The sequence below is a fragment of the Triturus cristatus genome, chromosome 7 (assembly GCF_964204655.1).
Source record: "Triturus cristatus chromosome 7, aTriCri1.1, whole genome shotgun sequence".
Classification (NCBI taxonomy): domain Eukaryota; kingdom Metazoa; phylum Chordata; class Amphibia; order Caudata; family Salamandridae; genus Triturus; species Triturus cristatus.
This window is the reverse complement of record NC_140590.1, coordinates 1,569,165,559-1,569,187,933: the sequence shown is the minus strand read 5'-3', so window position 1 is coordinate 1,569,187,933 and position 22,375 is coordinate 1,569,165,559. Positions and strand designations below refer to the sequence as shown.

Sequence of the window (22,375 nt, the reverse complement as noted above, 5' to 3'; positions counted from 1 at the left end):
GAAGACATGAATATATTGCCTTCGCAGGTGTGCTGCCACTACCGCTAGGCACTTGGTAAACACCCGTGGTGCTGTGGTGACTCCAAAGGGGAGCACCTTGAATTGATAGTGTTGACCGTCCACTACAAATCTGAGAAACTTCCTGTGAGCGTTGTGAACAGGAATGTGGAAATAGGCGTCCTTGAGGTCTAAGGTGGCCAGGAAGTCGTTTTGGGAGAGCAGTGGAAGTACCTGCTGTGTGACCATGTGGAAATGGTCTGAGTGTATATAGTGATTTAGAGGTCTGAGGTCTAGGATGGGCCTTAGAGTTTCGTCCCTTTTTGGTATGAGAAAATATAGGGAGTAAACTCCCATATTTTGTTGGTGGGTAGGATCTACTTCTATTGCACTCTTTTGTAGGAGTGAGATTACCTCCTGCTTTATTAGTGCTAAATGTTCCTGTGACATTGGGCGTTGTTTGGGTGGAATATTTGGGAGGTAGATGTTAGTTCGAGGCAGTAGCCTGACCGAATTATTTGCGTTACCCATTTGTCTGAGGTGATGGTAGTCCAGACAGGAAGGAAATTGTGGAGTCTGCCCCCAACCGGAGTGGGATGGTCTCGGGGGAGTGGAGGGAAGTCATTGGGCAGGGGTGGAGGCAGAACGGGAGGTGTTTGTCTTGCCTCTGCCCTTATTATTGTTGCCCCTGTAGCCGCCTCTTTGGTAACCCCTTGTAAAGGTGGATTGGGTAGGGGCTTTATAGGAAGTAGAAGCGGTGTCAGAGGAGTAGCCTCTGGAGGTGCTTCGAAAGAAAGGAAGAGCGGCGATAGGAGCGCCTGGCCGGGTGCGATTGTAAGGCTCCCATAGACTTCGCCGTATCTGTGTCCAAGGGGTGGTTCAGGATGGAAGCTTGCACCTCTGGTTTGAAACCTGAAATCCGTAACCAGGCATGGCGACGGAGGAGGACGCTGGTGTTAATTGCCCTAGAGGTGGTGTCAGCTGCATCTAGGGCACAGCGAATGGAGGTGTTGGTGATGGTTTTACCCTCCTGGATTAGCTCATTGGCTCTACTTTTATATTTGTCAGGGAGGTGTTGCATTATGGCTTCCAATTCATCATAATGTGCCCTGTCATATCTTGCCAAAAGCGCTTGTGTGTTCACGATGCGCCATATGTTGGCAGCCTGGGATGAAGTGCGCTTGCCCGATGCGTCCAAGAGTTTGGACTCCTTATCAGGTGGTGGTGCCTCGTCTGATGCCTGGGAGTTTGCACGCTTTCTTGCAGTGGACACTACTAGGGAATCTTGTGGTGCTGGCCCTCTGATGTAGGTGGGGTCTGTAGGGGCGGCCTTATATTTTTTGTCGATGCGAGGGTTGATGACCCTGGCTCTGACCGGGTCTTTAAAGACCTCCAGTGCGTGCTTGATAACGCCTTTGAGCATGGGCAGGATGGAAGTGGCCCTGTGTGTTGTGTCGCAGGTGTCTAGGAGGAAGTCCTCCTCCACGGGGTCAGTATGGAGATCCACACCATGGTAGTGTGCAGCCCTCTGGAGTAGTTGGTTAAACCCTATTGAGTCTTCCGGTGGGGATGGTCTCAAAGGGTAGAGATCATCCTGCGGGACATTAGGGATGTCTGGAATGTTATAGTCGTCCCATGGGTCTGGGGAGCCTATAGGAGTGGGGTCCCCTGTAGGTTGGTCATGGGGCTCATCCCCTGTGTCATCATATACATCATCATCATCATCATCCGGAGAGGGTGTGGGGGAATGATGAGTTGGGGAGGAGAAGGTGGAGAAGGAGGAGTCGGAGGAGGAGGTGGTGGAGGTATTCTCAAAGGGGAGGTAGCAAAGTCTTTCCTCTTTGGAGGTGGAGCTGGGGCAGGCTTGTCCAGCGGTCTCTTTTTGATGTGGAGTATCAAATGTCCAGTCTTGGGGTCCTTGACCAGTGTTTTTTGTAATGGATCAGGCCTAAATAGTTCTTCAGTGAGTGTCCGCTCCGTCGGCGCCGAAGCCGTCGTTTTTTTTGTCTTGGAGTCTGCATCAGTTCGTTGTCTTGAACAGTGCGGCTTCGGAATGGCTGGTTGTTTACTCGGCTCCGAGATTACTTTCGGCTTCGAGGTGTGGGTGTCGATGGCTTTGTGTTTTTTGGTCGGCTCCGGGGACGGTGTCGGTACCGAGGAGCTGGTGGTTGTTTTCGGCGCCGAGTGTTTCTGTGTGGAGCTCGGTGCCGAGGAGGAGGCCATTTTCTTTTTTGGTGTTGGTGCGGAGGAGTGCTTCTCGGCACCTACGGTAGGCTGGCTCGAGCCCGAGCCGCCGGAAGACTTGATAGGCTTCTTTACCGGGCCCGAAGGCGCGGTGTGGGAAGCAGTGTCCTTGGTCGTGCCTAGGCCCGAGGTCGAAGGCGTGACCGAAGCCTTTTTGGATGCCGTCGAGGGTGTGGGGTGGGGGTGGATGTTGGTACTCATGACCCTCTGTGCCAGAGTGATGTCCTCCACATCTGAATCGTCGGCCTCGGAGGCGCTGACAAGGCCATCCTCGGTGCACTGTCCTTCTGGAGCGTCGACGCCTTCTCCGAAGATGTCGTCGGGGATCGCTGTCGACAAGTGTGCCATGGTTCTTCTCGCCCTTCGGTCTCAAATGGTTTTCTTGGACCGGAAGGATTTGCACGCCGGACAGTCTCGAGCCTCGTGTTCAGGGGAGAGGCAGAGGTTGCATACCTCATGGAGATCGGTGTGGGGAAATTTGGACCCACATCGAAGACGCTTTTTGAATGGAGTCCTTTCCATCAGCCAGGACCGGAGCTTGGGTGGGCCCGAAGGCCCTCGTTGACGACCGGAATCGAAGATTGGATCGATGAGAGCCGCGTCGAGTGTGGAGATCGCGATCGAAAACAATACCGCGAAAGGGGGGAGGATTGAGCGTCGATAGAAGAATTGGAAACTGTTCGGAACCGGAGCGCGAAGATCACATCCGAGCCCGATGGCGGAAAAAAACTATCTGAGGATGGAGCCGAAGCCCATGCGCAAAACGATCCAAAGGAGGAGTCACATACCTCTTGACTTCCAAAGACTTTCCAAGAGGAAAAACAACTGCAAACATCCGGGTCCAACACCAGATGGCGATCTATGCACAGTGTGTAATCTGCAGCTCATATGCCTCGAACATGTCTTACACTCCTCTGTGTTAGACCTAAGGATGCTCCCCCATCCTACCACTAATAGAGTACTTTAATTTTACATTGAGCCAGCCCGGTACACTTTTGGGGAATCTCTGGACTCTGAGCATGGTACAACCATCTAGTGGCGTACCATATACAGAGTCAGCTTCCTACAGAAGCTTTCAAGGTAACTTCCAAAAAAGGACTGTAACCTACCAAATCCTTGGGATAGTTCCGAGTGCATTATACAGTCTTAGGGTAGGAGTTTACTAAGCTATAGAGTCAATGGAGCAGAACTTTTCTCCGACTATGAGGCCTTGTAATACTGACGCTTCATGGAACTGTGCATTACACACAGGTTAGTACATAGAGTTGATCCACAATGCCTACATGCCAATCCTATCAAGATACATTACTGTTCGTGTTCTCTGACCCCACTCATCTACAAAATCAAACTAAAACAAGGCACTAGTCTCTGGAACACATTTTCCAGGCATATATACATGATACTTGGATACCTAGCCTTGAAGAAAATAAAAACCTATCTTTACTGAACTATGCAGGCCCTCTTTCACATCAGTAAGACACAAGAGTAGGTGGACTACATAAATCCAAAGGACTAGCAGAACTGTAACAAGGACAAAGAAGTATGCAAATAAAAGTCAAATAAAATTGCTTAACCTACTTCTATGGAATCACTTTCACACACCCTTTGATCTTGGTAGCATGACCAGATCAGCTTATTTTATACAAACAAAAGGAAATAAGTAAACGTTACTTACCCTGTAAGCATCCGTTCATAGTACTGTATTTTCACATGCTCTGCATATTTCTGCCATCTAGTGTTCGGCTTAGACAGTGCAAGTTGTTCTTGTTTGAAGAAGTCTCTTCCAGTCACAAGGTATTCTGTGACTCCTCCCTAAGTATCGAAGGTGCTAGATCTCTGTGCGCACAGCAGCGAGTGTAGGTATGGAGTGGTTAGTAGCAAGAATCTGGTGATCATGCAAATGGTGTGTAAAGTAATACATTTATATATATTTATACTTAAGGTTACAGAGATTTGCAATGAATATACAGACTCTGGGGCAGAGCATGGGTGAATTTGAATCTACAGCACTAGAAGCCATGAACAGATGCTTAAAAGGTACTTAAACATATTATATTCATAGCGTGTGGATGTAGATAAACACGGTCTGCATAGACTGTAAAGCAAGAAACCCTGAAGCAGCCGTGGCTAGTCAACAGATGCTGCGGATGTCTGAAATATGGTTCTTCATACCGTTTGGTCAACTCTAGCCTTGATGAGCAAGAATATCCCCACAGTAGTGCTTGGTAAAAGTGTGTGGAATTGACCATGTAGCTGCTTTGCAGAAGTTAGCTATGGGAATATTACCTAGAAATGCCATGGTTGCTCCCTTCTTCAAAGTAGAGTGCAATGTTGGGGGAGCGGGGAGAACCCTTATAGCTTTAAGGTAACGTGTTTGGATATATTTAAAAATCGATCTAGCTATGCCAGCTTTTGATATTGGTGACCTTTACGAGGTTTAGCAAACGCGACAAAACAACAGCTAGGGTATAAAGGTCCTTTTCTGCTACGGAGTCCGGATGAGGGATAGAATTGTAGACCAATTGTTTTATTAAGGTGGAAAGGAGAGACCACATTAGGAGGAAATTTAAGATTAGTTCTTGGAACAAGCCTATCTGTACGAACCTGTTTAAAAGGCTCTTGCAAAGTAGCAACTTGTAGCTCACTAATGCACCCTAGTGAGGTGAGGAGTATGGTGAAAGCCTTTTTCTAAGAGAGAAATTGCAAAGGACAGGAGCTCAATGGCTCAATGGGGGGACCCAAGAGTCTTGTGAGTACTATATTGAGGTTCCAGAGAAGAGAGGGTGGCACTTTAGGTGGAATCACTCTTTTAAATCCTCCCAGAAATTCTTTATTGAATTGAATTCTAAAAGAGACAAGAATGATCTCTAGTTTGTATATATACAGCAATGACTGCAAGATTTAGTCGTATAGACTTATATGCCAGCCCTGATTTCTGTAGATGAAGTAAATAGTAGACAATGTCTTGGATTGCCAGTTTAGGGAGGTGTTCTAGATCCTTGGAGTTGCAATAGTGAGCAAGCCTTTTCCATTTTGCCACATAGCAGGCCCTAGTAGTAGGCCTGCAAGCTTCCTTTAGGATGTCCAGGCATTCTTTTGGGAAACTTACATAACAAATGACCTCAGGTGCCAGATTACTAGATTGAGTTGCCTCGTGTCTGGATGCCTGATTTTGCCATGTTGCTAATTGAGAAGGTCCAGCCTGTTGTGGAGTCTCTAGTGTGTGGTAACAGATATCTTCAAAAGGGTTGAGAGCCACTGTTGTCCAGGCCACATGAGGGCTATCAGGATGAAGAATGTTTGGAGTAGCTAAGATAAGGAGTGGGAGAGGAGGAAAAGAGTAGACAAATATCCCTGACCAGTTATCCTGATTGCACTGCCTTTGGACTGTGGATGTGGAAACTTGGGGGCAAAGTTTTGGCATTTAACGTTTTCGTGGGAGGTAAATAAGTCCATTATGGGAAACCCCCATTGTTGAACATAGGGGGATAGGACTTGTGGATAGAGTTCCAATTTTTTGGTGATGTGTCCTGTTTAGCAGGTCAGCAAAGTGATTGTATACTCCTGGGTACTCTGCTAAGAAGTGTATCGGGTGGTGAATAGCTCAATGTCAAATCTTCTGTGGTAGTGCTGACAGTTGTGGAAAAGGTGTGCCGCCATGTTTCTATAAGTAATACATGGCGTTTGGGATTTTGGTTATTATCAATACCACCTTGTCTGATTGTTCTGAAAGAAGGCATTCAAGGCCAGGTGGATGTCAAGAAGCACAAGATGTAGAAGCTTGATGAGGAAACCGCTGTTGTTGAGATGACCAAAGTCACTGACCTGTCATGGCATTAAGACGTACCCTCCAGCCAGAAAGAAGCAAAGCCATGGTGATAGTCACCTGCGGATGCCTGACCCCCAGATGGTCAATGCTATTCCTCTGTCTATGGCTGATTGTGAGGTTGATCGTGTCCGGGTTCAATCAAACTTACAACCCTTGACATCAACTTGGTTCATTGCTCAGTGGTAAACATGAAGGGAACATCTTCTGGGTCAGAGGCATCACATTTGGTTACCTCTGGGCTGGGTAGGTAAGTAGGTAAGCCATGAGATCTTCTTCCTTGGCGCAGAGGGAGTTGCCCTCCCCAAAAATATCAGATGTGGCGTCTATGGATTGGCAGGTGTTGGTCTATATACCTCTGAAGGGTCTTTCCACTGTTAGAAGCTAAACAGAAGACACACTCATTATCCTGGTGATGTGATGAAAAGTACAAACTACACTCCCTGTGCAAGTCAGCCCAGAGGTATTATGTGTCACACTGAGAACACTTTTGGGTTACATCACCCTTTGTAGCAGTCATTCTCTGGAGTTTAATGGAATATGAGGCGACTGAGCGCCAATGTGGTACTAGTGCCCCAATGGTAGGGGGCCGCTATGCTAGGGTGCCACATTCTTCTACAATTTCTGTTACGTGTCAATGACGAAAAAGGAGTACAGGTGTCAATGAAGTACTTCTCTCAACAATAGGGATCGAAGTTTTACCATGGTGGTCAGAATCACGAAGGTTGAATGGATCAAGTCCGAAAGCCTCGTCAGTACGTGTCTCAACCCAATGACTGAGAAAAAAAATCTAGCAATGGAGACGTGCTTCTGCACATTTCCTACTAATGGTAGAGTCACATGATACCTTGTGACTCAAAGAGACTTCTTCCAACAAAAAGAACGTGCAAAGTCAGAGGCCAACACTAGATGGCAGGAGTATATGAAGCATGTGTAACTACAGCCACACATGCTACGAACACATTGTAACATAGAATCAGGGCCGGACTGGCTACCGGGCGTTTTGGTGTGCTGCCGAACTGGGGGCTGATTTCACTGCGGGGGGGCTGATTTCGTTGATGGGGACCTGCGTGTGCTCCTGAATAAACAAAGCAAAATGAATGGTTTTAATAACACGCAAGTCCCAGTCAACAAAATCAGGCCCCAGCTTGGCAGCACACCAAAACGCCCGGTAGCCAGTCTGGCCCTGCAGAGAATGGCTCTTACCAGGAACAAACAAATGCCAAAGTTTCATCAAATAGTCTGGTTACCCCTGCACCTACATACCACTAAGTTCCTGGTGCACAGGCAAGCTGGTGGGCACACAAAAACACACACACCCACTTCCACATCCATCCCATGACTTTGTTAAACTGCTGTCTGGAATAATTGTGCAGCAAAACACATTCCAGACAGACCATATGCTAAGAGAACAACCCAGTGGTAGATGTGCTCCTGTGACCCTAGCCATGCTGTCATAATCACAGTTCAATCCCAACTACCTTTTCAGTGCATAGGGGGTTAATTTGTATGGTCTAGTTTGATAGCACATCTGTTGCCAGATTAGAGAGTTGCTGTGGCTCCATCCACATGTTGGGAGTCAGGAATACATGTTTTGATTCAACAGACTCTGTATGCTTCCACAAAAACAGTGTTTGCCCTCCACACAACTGCAATCCTTTTCTTTATTTATGCGGCTGTCTAAGGTTGAAATGTCCGGGCTCACACACATGACATGATAATACTATCTAAGTGTTGTAGATAACTAGATAAGTTATTCTATATTTCTCTGGCAGGAGAATGGGTGGAAGTAGGGCAGGTATTAACTTACATGGATTTTTAGGTCTGGCTTGACAGTGCATTCAAAAGCCAGACCTATTGGCATTGCCAATGGGTGTTACCATTTGATGGGCTTTATGTTTCACCACTCCTGATATCACTCAGTATTACTATACATTTCAGACAAAGGCACCAATATATCAGCACAAGGAGTGTGTGAAAGAAATTAAACACTGAGGTGTCACACAGCTAACAGTCTGACCCAGTCTTTACTCAGTCTTTCAGGATGCCATTTTGTCCGCCAACTTGACGGGCACAAAACCATCATTTGCAGAGATCACTGCTGGTGCAGTAGTCATCTCTGTGCTGATTAAAAAACAAAAAAATAATGACCCACTCACACCCAGGGAGTTATCCTTTACGGTTTGGGACTATTTTATTTCTGTTCAAGAGCACCAAGTATTTCCTGGAGGTGAGGGACACATCAGACCACCTGCTATAAATAAGTCAAGATGGTCTGTTGTCCTTATTATGATGGACCCCTAATCGGTCAGCCAATCAGCGTAAGGTTCAACACTGGAGAAGATGGGGGCATCACCATCAGACAGGTGACTGTCTAAATAGAATGGCATACCATCAGTTTAGAGTACCCGGTCCACCAAAATCTAAATCAGCCCCGACTTCCTTCATCAACTAGGCTGCACCTCTGCTATTGCTGCTTGATATGATAACTAACGGATGGGTAAGAGGAGTGATGCACCTCCATTGCACACACACACACACACACACACACACACACACACACACACACACACACACACACACACTATGATCATTTAGAGGCCCAGGTGAATACTCACCTTGATCATGTCATACTTCAGCACAGAAGGGTGGTTAGTCAGCTCTTCGTAGATATGAGGTGTCAGCAGTCGAGCAATTTCTGGCCTCATGCGGTGCTGAAATAGAACAGATTCATTTAAAACAAGATAGTAGACATTTGTGCAAGGAATATGGATGGGTAAAGGAAGAAAGCAGAAGGGAAGAAAGAAAAAAGAACTAAAGGAGAGGAATATCTAAAATATGAGTAATTTTTGAGGTGAGCAAAATTTTCACGCAGTCGAAGATATATGAGAAAAGAAAACGTTAAGTCAGGTGTGCATATAGCTATGATGTGTAGAAAAGGAAGAAAAATATATTGGGAGATGATAGATATTTGTGATGGGGAAGAGGTTCTTATTTTAATAGCTCTTCATTTTTCTTTTAGTTTATGCCTATCTGTATGCATATTAAAGAAGGTGGTGTCAGTAAACATGAATTCACATATTGGAAATGTGGTAGCCATTGTTGCCAGGAGCTATCAAATTTACATTGGAATGACAGGCTTTTAAAATATTTTTGAGGTTGATACAAAGAGTATTATTGTAATGGGTAATGATAGCAGTTGCTAGAAAAAATGTGCAATATATAACGTGCATTATGCTATTGTTCACTATTACTATACTATTTCCCCGGCACCACATCACACCCATGGGTAGTGACAACACTTTGCCTTTATAGTCTTCGCCCACAACTACAAAGATGTTATTTTTGTTAGTCATCTCTCCCACCTGAGTTACCTATCTTGCTTTCCACTCACAATTCTCACACTACTTACCTCTCATCACCACTGATTCGACTCCCACCCCACTACGCTTTATTCCACAGCAGTGGCTTCATTGCCATGACACCCACCTTTCCCACCAAGCTCATATTTCCCATCTCAATCAAGTTACTTACATCAAACTCATCTAACTCCCAGTCCACTCACCCTTCAGCCTTCTTCACCCACCGCACCACCTTCTACATTATACATACTGTACCCGTACAGCTCCCACCCACATTGATCCACTCCTTCCAATGCCCAAGTTCTACACTCGCACCTCACTCACTACTTAACTACCCCAGGCATGTTTTTCTCTCCCACACCAATTCTTCCTCTCCTACTTCGCTCCTCTCTCTCCCCCACACAACTATTACATCTATCTCTCTTCTATTAACTGATGCTACTTCCATCCCAATAATGTCAGTCCCATTTCACTCACCTGGTAATTTAAACGAACGAAGGGAAAGTTGACCTTGATCAGCCGCTCAAAGAGTGAGACCTCCAAATTGAAGTTCTTGGCTAAGTCATACACGTTGGGACTTGGGCGCAGCTGCAAAAGATGGCAATAGTCAGACACCAGGCAATCTCTTCTCTCTCCCAAATCTAATCCATCTCACCCTTTCTTGTGTTCTTCAGTCCCACCTTCAATCCTATTCAAGGTTAAACTTTATGTAGATTGGTTGCCCATACTCCCCATTACCAGCAATGAAATTTAGGGCTAGTCATATCAGGGAAACATGCGCATAGCAGCATGTGGTTGCCCTACCATTACACAACTAATACGGGGTCAGTCATCTACAGACCTGCAGTGGAAAGGGGATTTTAATGTGAAATCATATTAGGAGGAAGCCATTTGTAGTCACCTGCTGATGGTCTCCAATGAGTATCAGGTGGTTGCAAGCCTTGCTCAGTGTGGTGATGGTGTGTGCTTCCAAAACCTCAGCAGCTTCCTCAACAATCACAATCCGTGGAGACACTTCCTGCAAGATCTGGCGGTATTTTGCTGCACCTAGTAATGGAGAAGGGGGATAGAGAATATTGTAAAACACTAAATCAGCACGAACAAAGCAATTCTTTTTTTTAATATCACCTCTTGCCTGCTTGAACAACGTATACATCTGGATCATGATTAATATGGTAGAGGGAGGGCAGGCGGAATCCAGACATTTTCAGGTCATCTGTCCGCCACCCCACTAGACAACAACAGCTTTGTGATTCAGCTAATAGAAACAGTCCTAATAACTGACCTGTGGTTGTCATGCCGATGACTTTGGCTTCCCTCAAAATACAGAGGTCCTCCTGCCGTCTCAGCTCAGCCATCCTTTCAGTTGCTGACTGGTAGTCCTTTTCATGGAGCTGTATTCTCCGCCGTATGTCTGCCTGGTACTTCTGGAGCCAATACCTTGAAGAACCCATGATAAAGAGACTTGACTAGGCTGCAGTTGAACAGCAAAATACACCTCACTACGTTTTACACAGAAGAGCAATTGTGAGTGCCATCTGCAATAATTTACACAAGGCTCTGATTTAGGGTATGAATTTTGGTGTTTGTTGGTTTTGATACTTGTGGCCAGGCAGGACGAGGCAGAATAGAAAATACCTGTTCTGTTAGTGGACGTTTCTTGGGAGAGAAATTATCTGCTTTCCAACAGAATTATGAACATTTTCACAATCACTACCATGTACAGAACATCAACATTGGGGGAAGGATTTTCTCCAGAAAGGAACAAATGTAGCAATATTTCCAGGATACACCTGACTCTCTGTTTCACTGGTTCTGGCTCAGGTGAAACGCAGTGGATTGAAGTGTCTTCTGCCGGGTGCCAGGCAATGAAGTCAATAGTGCAGACCAGGGTTCCTATAGAGATCTAGTGTTCAAGTAAAGGACCTCCATGAGTTCAGTCACCAGTGAGCATACATTTCACCCACAAAGAACCAAATGACTTCACATATTACTGCTTGGAATAGAGCTCATGGATAACAGCATAGCCATATCTATAAATATCAATATAGTCAGAACCATCAAAGTTAGAACGATGATTCAGATAGTTCCAGAATTAGAATGACCTCCCCTGGGCAACTGAACCAGACTCCATACCAATTAAGACCCAGAATTTGACAACTCCATGATCCAAGCATTGTAGATTTTTGATCTTTCATCTCTTGGACAGCCACCTTGCAAGGACCATGTGGTTCTTGATTCACTGAGGTGTCATCCAGGCAGATTCTCCAGTCAGCTGGGTCTTCTGCAGGTCTTCCTGGGATCAGGTCAGTTTCTCCTTCCAGACAGAGTGATCCTCCTCATGCTGTCAGCTCCTATTTTTTCTCAGCTCAGGGCACAACAGTATGGCTTCACACAGGCTTTTCTGACTTAGGACCAGTCTGGAGGGATAAAGCAATCCAGCAATTCCACTCTCAAGGAGATATCCTTTCCTGCTCAGCAGTCCTTTTCGCGCTCCAGATTTTCAACCTCAGCTGGCTCAAAAGGGAAACTTAGGATGCAAGAATGAAACAGAGGTCTCCTTTATTCAAAGTTCAAACACTCATCCAATACTGGCGAAATGCATCCGACATCTGTTCAGTCTTCCCAAGCTTGAAGTGGAGATTCACAAGTCGGTCTAGAAGGGGTCATCTGGTTATGGAATTACAGCTCTGATAGTTCCCCCAGAGGACCAGTCATAATACAGGAATGGGAGGATCACTTCTTTACATATGGAGTTTAGCCACTGGCTTTCCCCTATGTCCTATGCACCTGTAAGTAGCAGGCACGGTGCACGGTTAAAGAGCATACCGAGTGCACTGTAAGCACAGAGGTTGACTGGTGGCTGCACACTGTATCTGATACATTCATGGCTTCAGGCAAACAGAGTGTGGCCCAAGGCTATACTCTCTGTATGCTATATATAAAGCATGCAGTAAGCCATGCCATTTATGTCCTATGTATGTAAATAGCATGAAAGCAGGCATGACTAATTTTAGTTGTTTTTATTCATTCAGTTGTGATCATAAGGCCCTTCAACTGTGGCTATCAAGGAATGTATAAGAATTCTATGGTATGCAACCTGAAAAAAAAAAAAAGAACCATGCTAACAAATTTTCTTCATTTGTAAAACACACACAAAAACACAAACTTCTACCATATGTCTTTTCAACAAGTTTGCTTACTGCAAACACACACACTTTTTGTGCAGATCGTAAATATTCATGCGCATACAATTCTGAATTCAGTGTACACAACTTTCATAAGAAATAGTTTTTTAAGCTAGGAATAGAGTGTAAAAGGGATGGACAGGTTTTTTGGGTCTATGCATTTTCTAAAATTAGCCATACTTAGTCCTTCAAAAAGATAGTGATGGCAATGTTACTGAGAACATGTGTTCAGTTAATAGAGGATGAGAGATTAGTAGCAAATGCCAGCTGTTATGATTTTTCCTCGAGAGTAGAAGCTCTATAATTTAATGGAGGTTTTTGGGTAGATTATCTCATATGGATGGTGTCGTTCTGTAATCAAAGATGGATGGTGATGTATATTTAAGTGTACCTAAGAGATGCTTCATGGTATTGATGGAGATTACAAGAGAGTTGAACTGCACTATGACTGAGTGTTGGTAGAATGTCTGGAATCTATTTCAATGTCTGAGTAGAGGATCTGGAGTTCTTACTTTAACTGTCGTTTTCAGTTGAACGGAGCGTTTTTCCCTTTGCTCGTACCCTATGTTGGAATTCATCATCAGGGGAAGGCTTCCCAAGCGTATCTCCGCCTGACACAGTTCCGAGTTTCCAGTGTTGCTTGCCGGAGATTCAAGAATGTTTTCCCGAGCATGCGCAGCGTATTCCTCATTTAGCACTGGGTTTGGCAAAAGGTAGAGGGAGCGGGTCAAGTCTCCCTCGAAACCTAGTAAGTCTCTTCCCATTTAGAAGCCTAGTGTATTGCGCTTCCTCCTCAGCAGTTCCAGAATTCAAGTATCGCATTTCTTCAGAAGATCTACAGTTGGCTAAATTATTCCTACGTGTTTATGGATGTGCCCAGGCGCTTCTAGGCTCCAGTGGTGATTTATTGGTTGCAGAAATTCAGTTTTTCAGCGTTTTCTTTTATTAAGCTCAGAACTTTCTGCCCTTCCTGTGAATCTAACAGGAGCATGTTTCAACTAGACCTCATACTCAGCTATACCGGCATGTGGAATGGCGTCCGCCCAGCGGAAGACACTCAACCCGCATCGTGTGTAATTTATCGAGGTCCATGTCCTGGATCCTCCATCTTTCGGTCTCAACAGACTCCCTGATCGTCTCCTACTGCTGGCCAGGGCCTTGCACTCTCCAATCTGTCTATTGATCGATCCCCTCTTGGAATCTCCTCCACCCCTCTTTTCAGATATCATCACTGTGAGGCACCCTTTCGCCCCCTCCTTCGGTCTTGTTCCTTTTCGAATGTGACCCAACGCAGTGAGGGGGTCCGGCCCTGGATGTTGCGGATCTTCTTGACCCTTGCTGGCTTGGTGACCCGCCTACTATGACTCTGCGGTGTTTTCCACTGACGTACTACTCTCCATGGCCGGTCGGCCAGACCTAAATCTGCTTCCCCACTTTCTATTTCCCCCTACTCCATACGCACCAGAGGACTGGTCTACTATGTAACCCTGTAACTGATGTAACTTGTAACTCTCCCCCTCCCTCCCTTCCCTCCTTCCTCTCCTGTGAACTTGTTTTTTCTTTATTAGACTTTGCAACTGTAACTACTGTAACCTTGTGCCGTTTAACAAAGCACTCTTTCTCCCCTTGTTGGGGAGGGATCCAGCATTTATACCCTGGAGTCTCAGAGATCCCTCTGAGAGAGTCCACAGCGTCAAGGGAGCCACACACAGCGGAGGTGTGGGTATGGCGCCCCTTGCCAGAGCACTCCCTCTCCCCTTGTTGGAGAAGAATCCAGTATGTATGCCCTGGAGTCTCAAAGACCCCTCTGAGAGAGTCCACAGAGTAAAGGGAGCCCCACTCAACGGAGGTGTGGTATTGACACCATTTCCACTGGGATCACAGCACACCGGACGTTGGTCACTGTTCTTCCTCGGCTCCCGGTAGTTTTTCTTTCACCCTCCCCCACTTCTTTACCTCTTTCACTCTTTGTCTACCTCCCCTGCTCCTATCCCCTCTCACCTGAATCTTTCCCCTTGCCTGCTTTTTCCCTTACGTATGTGTTTTTTTAATCGCATGTAACTATGCTCTGAAACTGTGTAACTTTGTAACTATGTAACTTGTAACTATGGTCTGAAACTCATGTAAAGCGCTCCGATACCTCCGGGTCTAGCCAGCGCTATATAAAACTTTTCAAATAAATCGATACTAGAACACAAGTCGGACTCTGCTACTGTTGCTGTTTTGGTTGGGCATTTGAAGCCCGGCCCCTGTTATTCCATGGTTTGCTAACTGTTTATGGAGACATGCTGGGGGAGAGTGGGTGGAGTGCTAATACTCTTCAGTTGGGGTCGTCTCCTTCTATGGTATGATACCAAAAGCGACTTTATAGTTGTCACCATGGTTGAGAGGCCTTCAATGCCGACAAGGGATTAGGAGGTGTATCCACTCCCCACCAAACCAATGTACACTCGCCCAGGTACATAACAGCGGTACAAATGTCAATATATGTCGTTCAGACTTTATAATGTACTGTACGCTTCTTTAAACTTCAATAAACAGATTTATAAATAAATTTAAAAAAAACTTTTCAAATAAATAAATAAATAAAATAAATACCTGTAGAGGCGCCATCGAGATTTAAGGTCAAGGGTCCAGAGATCGTGGATATCCATGGCCTCCGCTTCTGTCATGAAGTTCAGCTTCCGCAGTTCTGATTTCATCTTTCGCTTCATCTTCTTCTTCTGGTCACCTTGTACCTAGAAGGGAAGCATAAGAATGTCAGCCGAGTGGGGTTCACGGTGAGGCTACCATCTCCAGTCAGACATCAGCTCCCAATTGTTTCATCTCCAGCAATGTTTTTTCCTGTCCCTGAACTCTCCTTTCCTCCCACCAGCCCCTCATCTCCCTTCGCCCCTAGTTTCGTTATTACGCTTCGCACAAGGAGTGCAACACACCCATAAAATATTTCAAGTGAAGGTCATGTCAGCCAGAAACAGCTACTCTGCCCAATTTCTTCCTGTTTTTGCACTCAGATACATCACATTCTTGAATGTGAAGAATTCAATGAAGCCGTGAAGCTCCTGAAGCTTCTCTCTTTGCCAACACCTGTGTACACTTTTCTGGTTTATGAATAAATGTCAGTTGCCGCGTACATAAATACTATTCTAAATGTGCTTGTGATCTTCTGTTTAGGCGGTAATCAAAAGCAATACCAGAACTTGGAATGCCTGTTTCCTTTATTTATTTATTTTCTGGTTTTCAGTGGCCCGGACAATCCATCAATGCCATCTTCCGAGTGCTTTACAGTCTAATACCATGCATAGAGGGTAATTGAAAACAGTAATTACGGTAGTCGGATAGAGTACAATATCTAGATAATGATGCTGGGTAAATCCAACCCAAAGTGTTATAAATACATCATAAAGGATGCCAGTGTATTGTATTTGCTTATGAACAGATTGTGGTGAGATGATTCAGAAGTATAACAATTTTCTTTAAAAAACTATTGATCTTGTGTAGTTCTTCATTTACCATTAACATAAGAAACGTGTGAGGATGTGGGTTCTCTTTTAAAGTACTTTTTCTCTGGGTAACTGATGTACATGTTTCAACAATCTATTCCAGATGGGGCCGTCTTCAGGATGTTTATCATTTTCTCCACAAGGCACATTGGGCATATCAGAAAGAGGTTTTCCTGCAAACTGCAGAGACCCTGAGGCTTCAGCAACATCTTAGGTGCACATAAAGTCAACGATATCATCTTTACTATACCCTTGTTTGCTATACTCCTAAATCAAAAGTTAGTTGTGAAGTTGTCCAGTTGGGTCATATGTTGGTGCCCTGCATAGTTGGGCTGTATCCATTACAATATTTAAGCAGAGTGTCTTGTTCAGGAGGTATTGTTTGGTCCCCTTTTTAAAATAGAGTATGAAGGGGATTTCCTGCGCTTGGGTAAAATGTTGTTGAATATCATATTGAATGGCTGTAAACCAGAGAAAGATTGGAGCAGGGTATTTTGGATATAGAATCTCGTGATTTTGAGAGTGAACATGTCTTTGTTTCTAGATTTAATTTCTTTCAAAAGACTTTTAGTTTTGTAAGTAGAGCTTTGAAAATAATGGAAGCTATTCTTAGTATATAGCTGCAATTCATTGGTACTCAGTTTAGTGCTCTGAGGTCAGGTGATATGCTGAGCCATCTTGGTGAAGGAGATTCATTGCATTGTTGAATTCAGGACTGCCCTCACAGACATGAGGCTATATTTCAGTAGACCTACTCCAGACTACGGGGAAGGGAGGTAGGGAGGACTGCACAAATTCTAAGTTGGTCGTGTAACCTAGACATCGAGGAGGAGATGTCAGGAGCGAGGGAGGAGGAACTCTCTCTTGTTGAATCGCATCAGCTTGATATCTGTCTGTACTGTATGATTGAGTATTGTGCCTTTAAAAATCAATAAGAATTTTAAAACAAGCATTTACAATGCAATAGGTCTCGCATTTGCACAAGTTTAAGTGAATGCCATTGTAAATAACAATGCCATTTTATTTATCAATTTTGAAAAACAACACATAAATAAAAAGCATTGTCATTTACAATGCCAATAGCTCAAACTCTGGCAAATGCGAGACCTATTGCAATGCAAAAGCTTGTTTTTTGTTGTTGTTGTTGTTGCCCACAATAATAATACATATACATTATTTAATTAGAGCACAATTTAAGTCTACTGATTTAATTGCTGAAATTTTGTTTAGGCGCAAATGGTACACCCACCATCTTTGGATAGCAAATATGAACAGATTGTTTTATATCCACTTGTATAGCGCTTGATACCATTTATATGAGCCGGTAGCGCTTTCCTACTCAGTAAACGTTGATGGGAGTGACATTCGTAGACATTGCTTCCCTGCAGTACCTCTTTGAAGTATCCCGAAAGCGGAAGGAAGCGCTTTATATCATTTGAAAAAAGAATTTACTTAAAGCTCCTCGAGTCTACTTGGAAGCGTTTTTTGTCCACGATGACAACATTACTGCTTTCTGTGCAGGTGGCGCGGATCCACCACAACAGAGGGCCAATGTCTGTGCGAGAGGGATTGTGGAGTGCGGGGGAGGAGGTCCCAGAGCACATGTCCAGTGTTGTGCTTACACGAATCTGACAACATTTACAAGGCAGGACAAATGCCCGGATAATCCGGTCAGGTCCCCGGTTTATGTAAGTCATTAGTGAAAGTAGCAGGCTTAGGGGACGAAAGAGGACACCTTCCGTTGCTTATTCCTGTAAAGCCATGACGGGAGGGGCATCTGGGGCCACAATATTACACACAAAGCTCGAACTACGGGGGGTGGTTAGGCATGTGCCCCACCTCCGCTACCCCCACGCTCCTAAGCTTCATTCTGGGCACAATACAACTCCCAACTCAGAAGGGACTACATAACACACTCCAAGCCAAAAGGGCGCAGTGCAACAACCCCACCCCCATCCCCAGGGGCACAAGACAACCCACTCCCGACATCTGAAGTGGGGCAGGGGAGGGGTAAAATGTGACATTTCCCACATCCGGGAGGGGGCACTACTATCGGGCTCACGGGGCTCAACATAGCACACTCCGCAACTCAGAAGGCAGATTGTAACACATGTCTGCCCTCAGAGGCACTATATAATGTTATTACACACACACCTCTCTCAGGGCAATGCTGTGCACTGCCCAGAGGAAAGTACAACTTACCCGCGGGAGACATGATGCGATATCACCAAGACCTCTGAGGGGTACAACACTCACAACTCAGAGCGGTGTGGTATGCGTCATCCGAGGGTAACACATTACACACACACTCAGCTTTAAGGTGTCCCAATGTGTTCCTCTCTCTCTCTACCCCGCCCCCAAACACACACACACACACATCAGAGCGGCACCGTGTACACTACACTGATGGAAGCGATGACAGAACTCACCCAGCAACGAAGGATCACACTGCACACAATACCCCGGCCTTCCACGCCCACACACACCCCTCAGGACGATATGATGCCGAATGGCTTAGCGGGGCTGATCATAACTCTCCTCCACACACAAAGACGCAGGGGAACATCATATAATACCCCACCCCACACACACAAATTCACGTGGGCTCAGTTTAACATATTCAGTGCAGAGTATATCCGCCAATCCCAGAGAGGCGAGACATACACCCACTGACAGTGTGTCACTGGAACAACCGCGCACACCTCACAGTGACATAACGACACACTCTCCTCAGAGGAGCACAACATACGTGCACACAACACTTCACGGTATGGGGCTCTTCAAACTGAGCATACACCCATCAGAGTGGCAGAAGGCGCACCCAGTGGGACACAGTGTAACACACAGTGACACACACATATACAAACACACAGGGACACACAGACACATACAAATGCACACGCATAGACACACACGAACACACTGTACACCCTCACGCGCTTCTGAGCGGCACAGAACAGCATCCACACAAAGTACAACAGACCCACATCTCACAGGGGGTGTGGCCCTGCACTCTGTCTCAACGGGGCACAGGGCACCCCCTCAGAAGTTCGAATGTAAAACTCTCTTTTGGACGTATAAGACCCTCAATTTGGCGTGCCACCGAAAAACACCCTCTCAGAGGACCCAACATACTCCTGTGCACACACACACATATAAGATTGGGCATGGTATAAAAACCCCACAGAGGGGCATGGTATACTCCCTTCCCTATAGCAAGAACCCCACACTCGCACGCACACAAATCAAGACGGTATAAGCGCCCAACCCTACAAAGGGGAAAAGTGTAGAGGGCCCCATTGGCACACCCTCGATGAGATGTAGCATGACCCCTCCCCCTCGCGTGCACACAACGCGAGCCCGGAGTGGTGTTTGACGGGACAGTGATACAGGCTCCAGCTGCAGGTAAGGTGTCCGTCAGGTGTGTACATGCATGTCACGTGATAACTGGGTGGCTGTCACCTTCGTCAGGAGTGTGCACGCATGCCACGTGACGCTAAGATGGCAGCTACCTCCTTTAAGAACCTCTATAAGTGTGTTTTTTAACCCCTGCGTTGTTTAGCACTTCAATGTCCCTAATTATTCCTTATTGCACCCCATTATTTCCCGTGCCCCGCTCTTTGACGTGTGAGTATATTTGGGGGAGTGGGGTCCCGTCTCATACCGGCCGCTACTTACTATTGAGAAAGGGTTTTCCAGGGTAAGCCGGGAATAGTGATTGAAGTCTTGTCGGTTTAACAGCGAGTTGCAATTAGGATTAACTCTGGATTTACTTGATCACAGCCAACGAGAATGCTATCCACCCCCAGCCCCCCGTTCCGTCCCTACACAACACACCAGCATCACACACGCTGCCCCCTGAACCCCAATAGATAGGGGAAGTTAACAGCGGACAAACTCCCCCACCCTGTACTCACTAACTGAAATTAAAATACAATATCTGAGTATTACTGAAGGACAGCTGTATAGAAATACGAGAGCAGCACGTTGCAGAGTAGCACCTAGGTGCCCGGTGATGGACACGGGGTGCTAGAATATATGTACAATACAAAGCACTCACAAATCGACTACTGAAATAAGGAAAATTGACAGGAGGAGGTGGCTCAAGGTATAATGCTGCCGACTGGAGCTGGAGAACAGGGTTCGAGCCTGGGGTGGGCTGTATCACGTAACAGTAGTCCCTAAATGATTACATAACAGCCAGCAGCAGAACTAAACTTTAGTTGGTCGGTGCCGCTTCCTGCAAAATGGAGGCAAAACGGAAGTGAGGTAACGGACCACCAGCCAATTAATCAGTGAGATAAGAAGAGCAATGCCAGATGTAACCAATGCCAAGCGACAAAACAAATAGAAACGAAATGGGTGGAGTTTCACCACTAATCCTGATTACTTGATGCCTCGTAGAGGCAGCACATGCGCTGCCCTATGCGAGACCTAAAAATCAGTAGGCCTGTGAGTGCAAGAATGCCACAAAAATGCCTTGCAGCGTCTAAAACAGCAACACAAGTCAAAGCGTTCAAAGAAAAAAGAGGCATACACTACCCAAGAAAGCCGACTAGTACACTGCATGCTGCAACAAGAGTCGTTCAAGAGGTGCATCTAGACATTTGATGTCTGAATCTATTGCTTGTGAAAACCAGCAGAACGTGGCACTCAAGAGTACGGTGTCCGCGAAGATGGCCTAGAACTCTTCAGAGGTAAGCTACATCTTTATTATGCCCTGTACGATTAATCACGCTGTCTTTGTCCTGAAAATATGGCCAGTTTATCTAAATTCTATGTGTCTGCCTTGCAATATATGGTGTTCCCTTAGCTGGAAAAGCCATGCACCCTACAAATCCTGAACTTAGCAACTGCATAAAGCATGGGCATCAGAAGTGCAAGATTTCACCCCACTGTACTGTATATTGGTATTTGTGTTGCACCATCAGGCTGAGCCTGGAATCATGAACTAGAGAGTAATAATTCCAGAAAGGAGAGAAATGAAGAGTGTACAAAATAGTAGTCCCTGATTTATATATGGGCCTCAAGTGGGGGGCACTCTGTGGAAGGAAACTTTGCTCAGGGGCAGACAACTAGTTTTCAGCACTAAGGCATTCCACAAGCCAAGGGTCACTTGAAATTATACCACAAGTTTAATTAATGTTCCCTAGTGAGTATCTTTCTTGAGCAGCAACTAGTGGCACAAGATACCCATGATTGTGGGAATCTAGACAAGACATGGTTACATAATATTTTGTTAAGATAAACAGGGCGACCTCACTGTCAGGGAGGTCTGTGTAAATTACTTTTTGAAAACAACCCTTAGGCTGTATTAGTATTAAGATGGCACAGACTTCTCCTAAAACTTGTGATCCTTAAGATGGGATGTAGGGAGAGAGATGAACCCCAGAGGAGACTCGCTTTTCAGAACCCCTATGTTGCATCGAAAAGAATGGGCTATACACATGCGCAAAGCGGAATTTGCTACACTACACAAGCACTATCTTAGAGTTGGACAGGCTGCCTTTGGGGCCTCTTCGAGTCAAAGACTTCCTCTACCCTGTGATACAGTTGACAAAAAAATAGTAGCTGATGTGGAGCCAGCTGTCTGGAGCTCACACTATGCCACGGTTGAAGGAGACAGCGGGCTTTACACTATGTGGACATCACAGTTAATTGTGAGTGCCATCAGGGAAAACAGGTGCAGCAAGCACAGACTCTACCAGCTCCGCTGCGGACCTGAGATGGCAGCAGCGGGTATAATGGAAAAGGAGCAAACGTGACTGTATGCTGTGGCTGACTGCATGTGCCTGAAGCACAGCAGTTCCCAGAGTATGAAGTTGAGTAAAAGTGCACGAGCACTGCTTCAGAAAAGAGGGACTTATAATGGAGCATGCAGTTACTGTGCTCATGATTACTAATGTAGATGGAGATTCCCTGTGACCGTCTTATGCTTTGGTAAACATCACAGGTGCCTCACAAAGATGACTTATCCAGGATTTCTAAAATGGATGGCACAACATTGACCTCCGTTCCCCACCCACAGATAGGAATCGTGGCCAGAGGAAAGAGTCTGTCTCATGAAAGGAATCTTCAGTGCCTCCAGGACAGGAGTTTGCAAGCCCTTCAATCAAAGAGCATCAAATAAATGATATTAAGGTTGTGACAGTCAATATAGACATGAAAATATCTGCTACATGAATGACACCCAGTAGGAGTTTTCATATGTTCATCAATGTGCCGCAAGTACAATTATTCAATTGGAAGCTAAAC

At 45.5% G+C, this 22,375-nt stretch overlaps 1 protein-coding gene across 2 annotated transcripts in view; it reads right to left on the bottom strand.

Annotated features, from left to right (window-relative positions):
* Positions 1-22,375, bottom strand: part of ZNFX1 (zinc finger NFX1-type containing 1) — a 98,037-nt gene that overhangs the window by 9,911 nt on the left and 65,751 nt on the right. For both annotated transcript variants that reach the window (XM_085619399.1, XM_085619400.1), the window contains exons 9-13: positions 15,216-15,355; positions 10,715-10,869; positions 10,331-10,476; positions 9,907-10,017; positions 8,686-8,781 (exon numbers count right to left, since the gene is read on the bottom strand). In XM_085619399.1, coding sequence (XP_085475525.1) covers positions 8,686-8,781; positions 9,907-10,017; positions 10,331-10,476; positions 10,715-10,869; positions 15,216-15,355 — 648 coding nt within the window. The remainder of the gene's footprint in view (positions 1-8,685; positions 8,782-9,906; positions 10,018-10,330; positions 10,477-10,714; positions 10,870-15,215; positions 15,356-22,375) is intronic.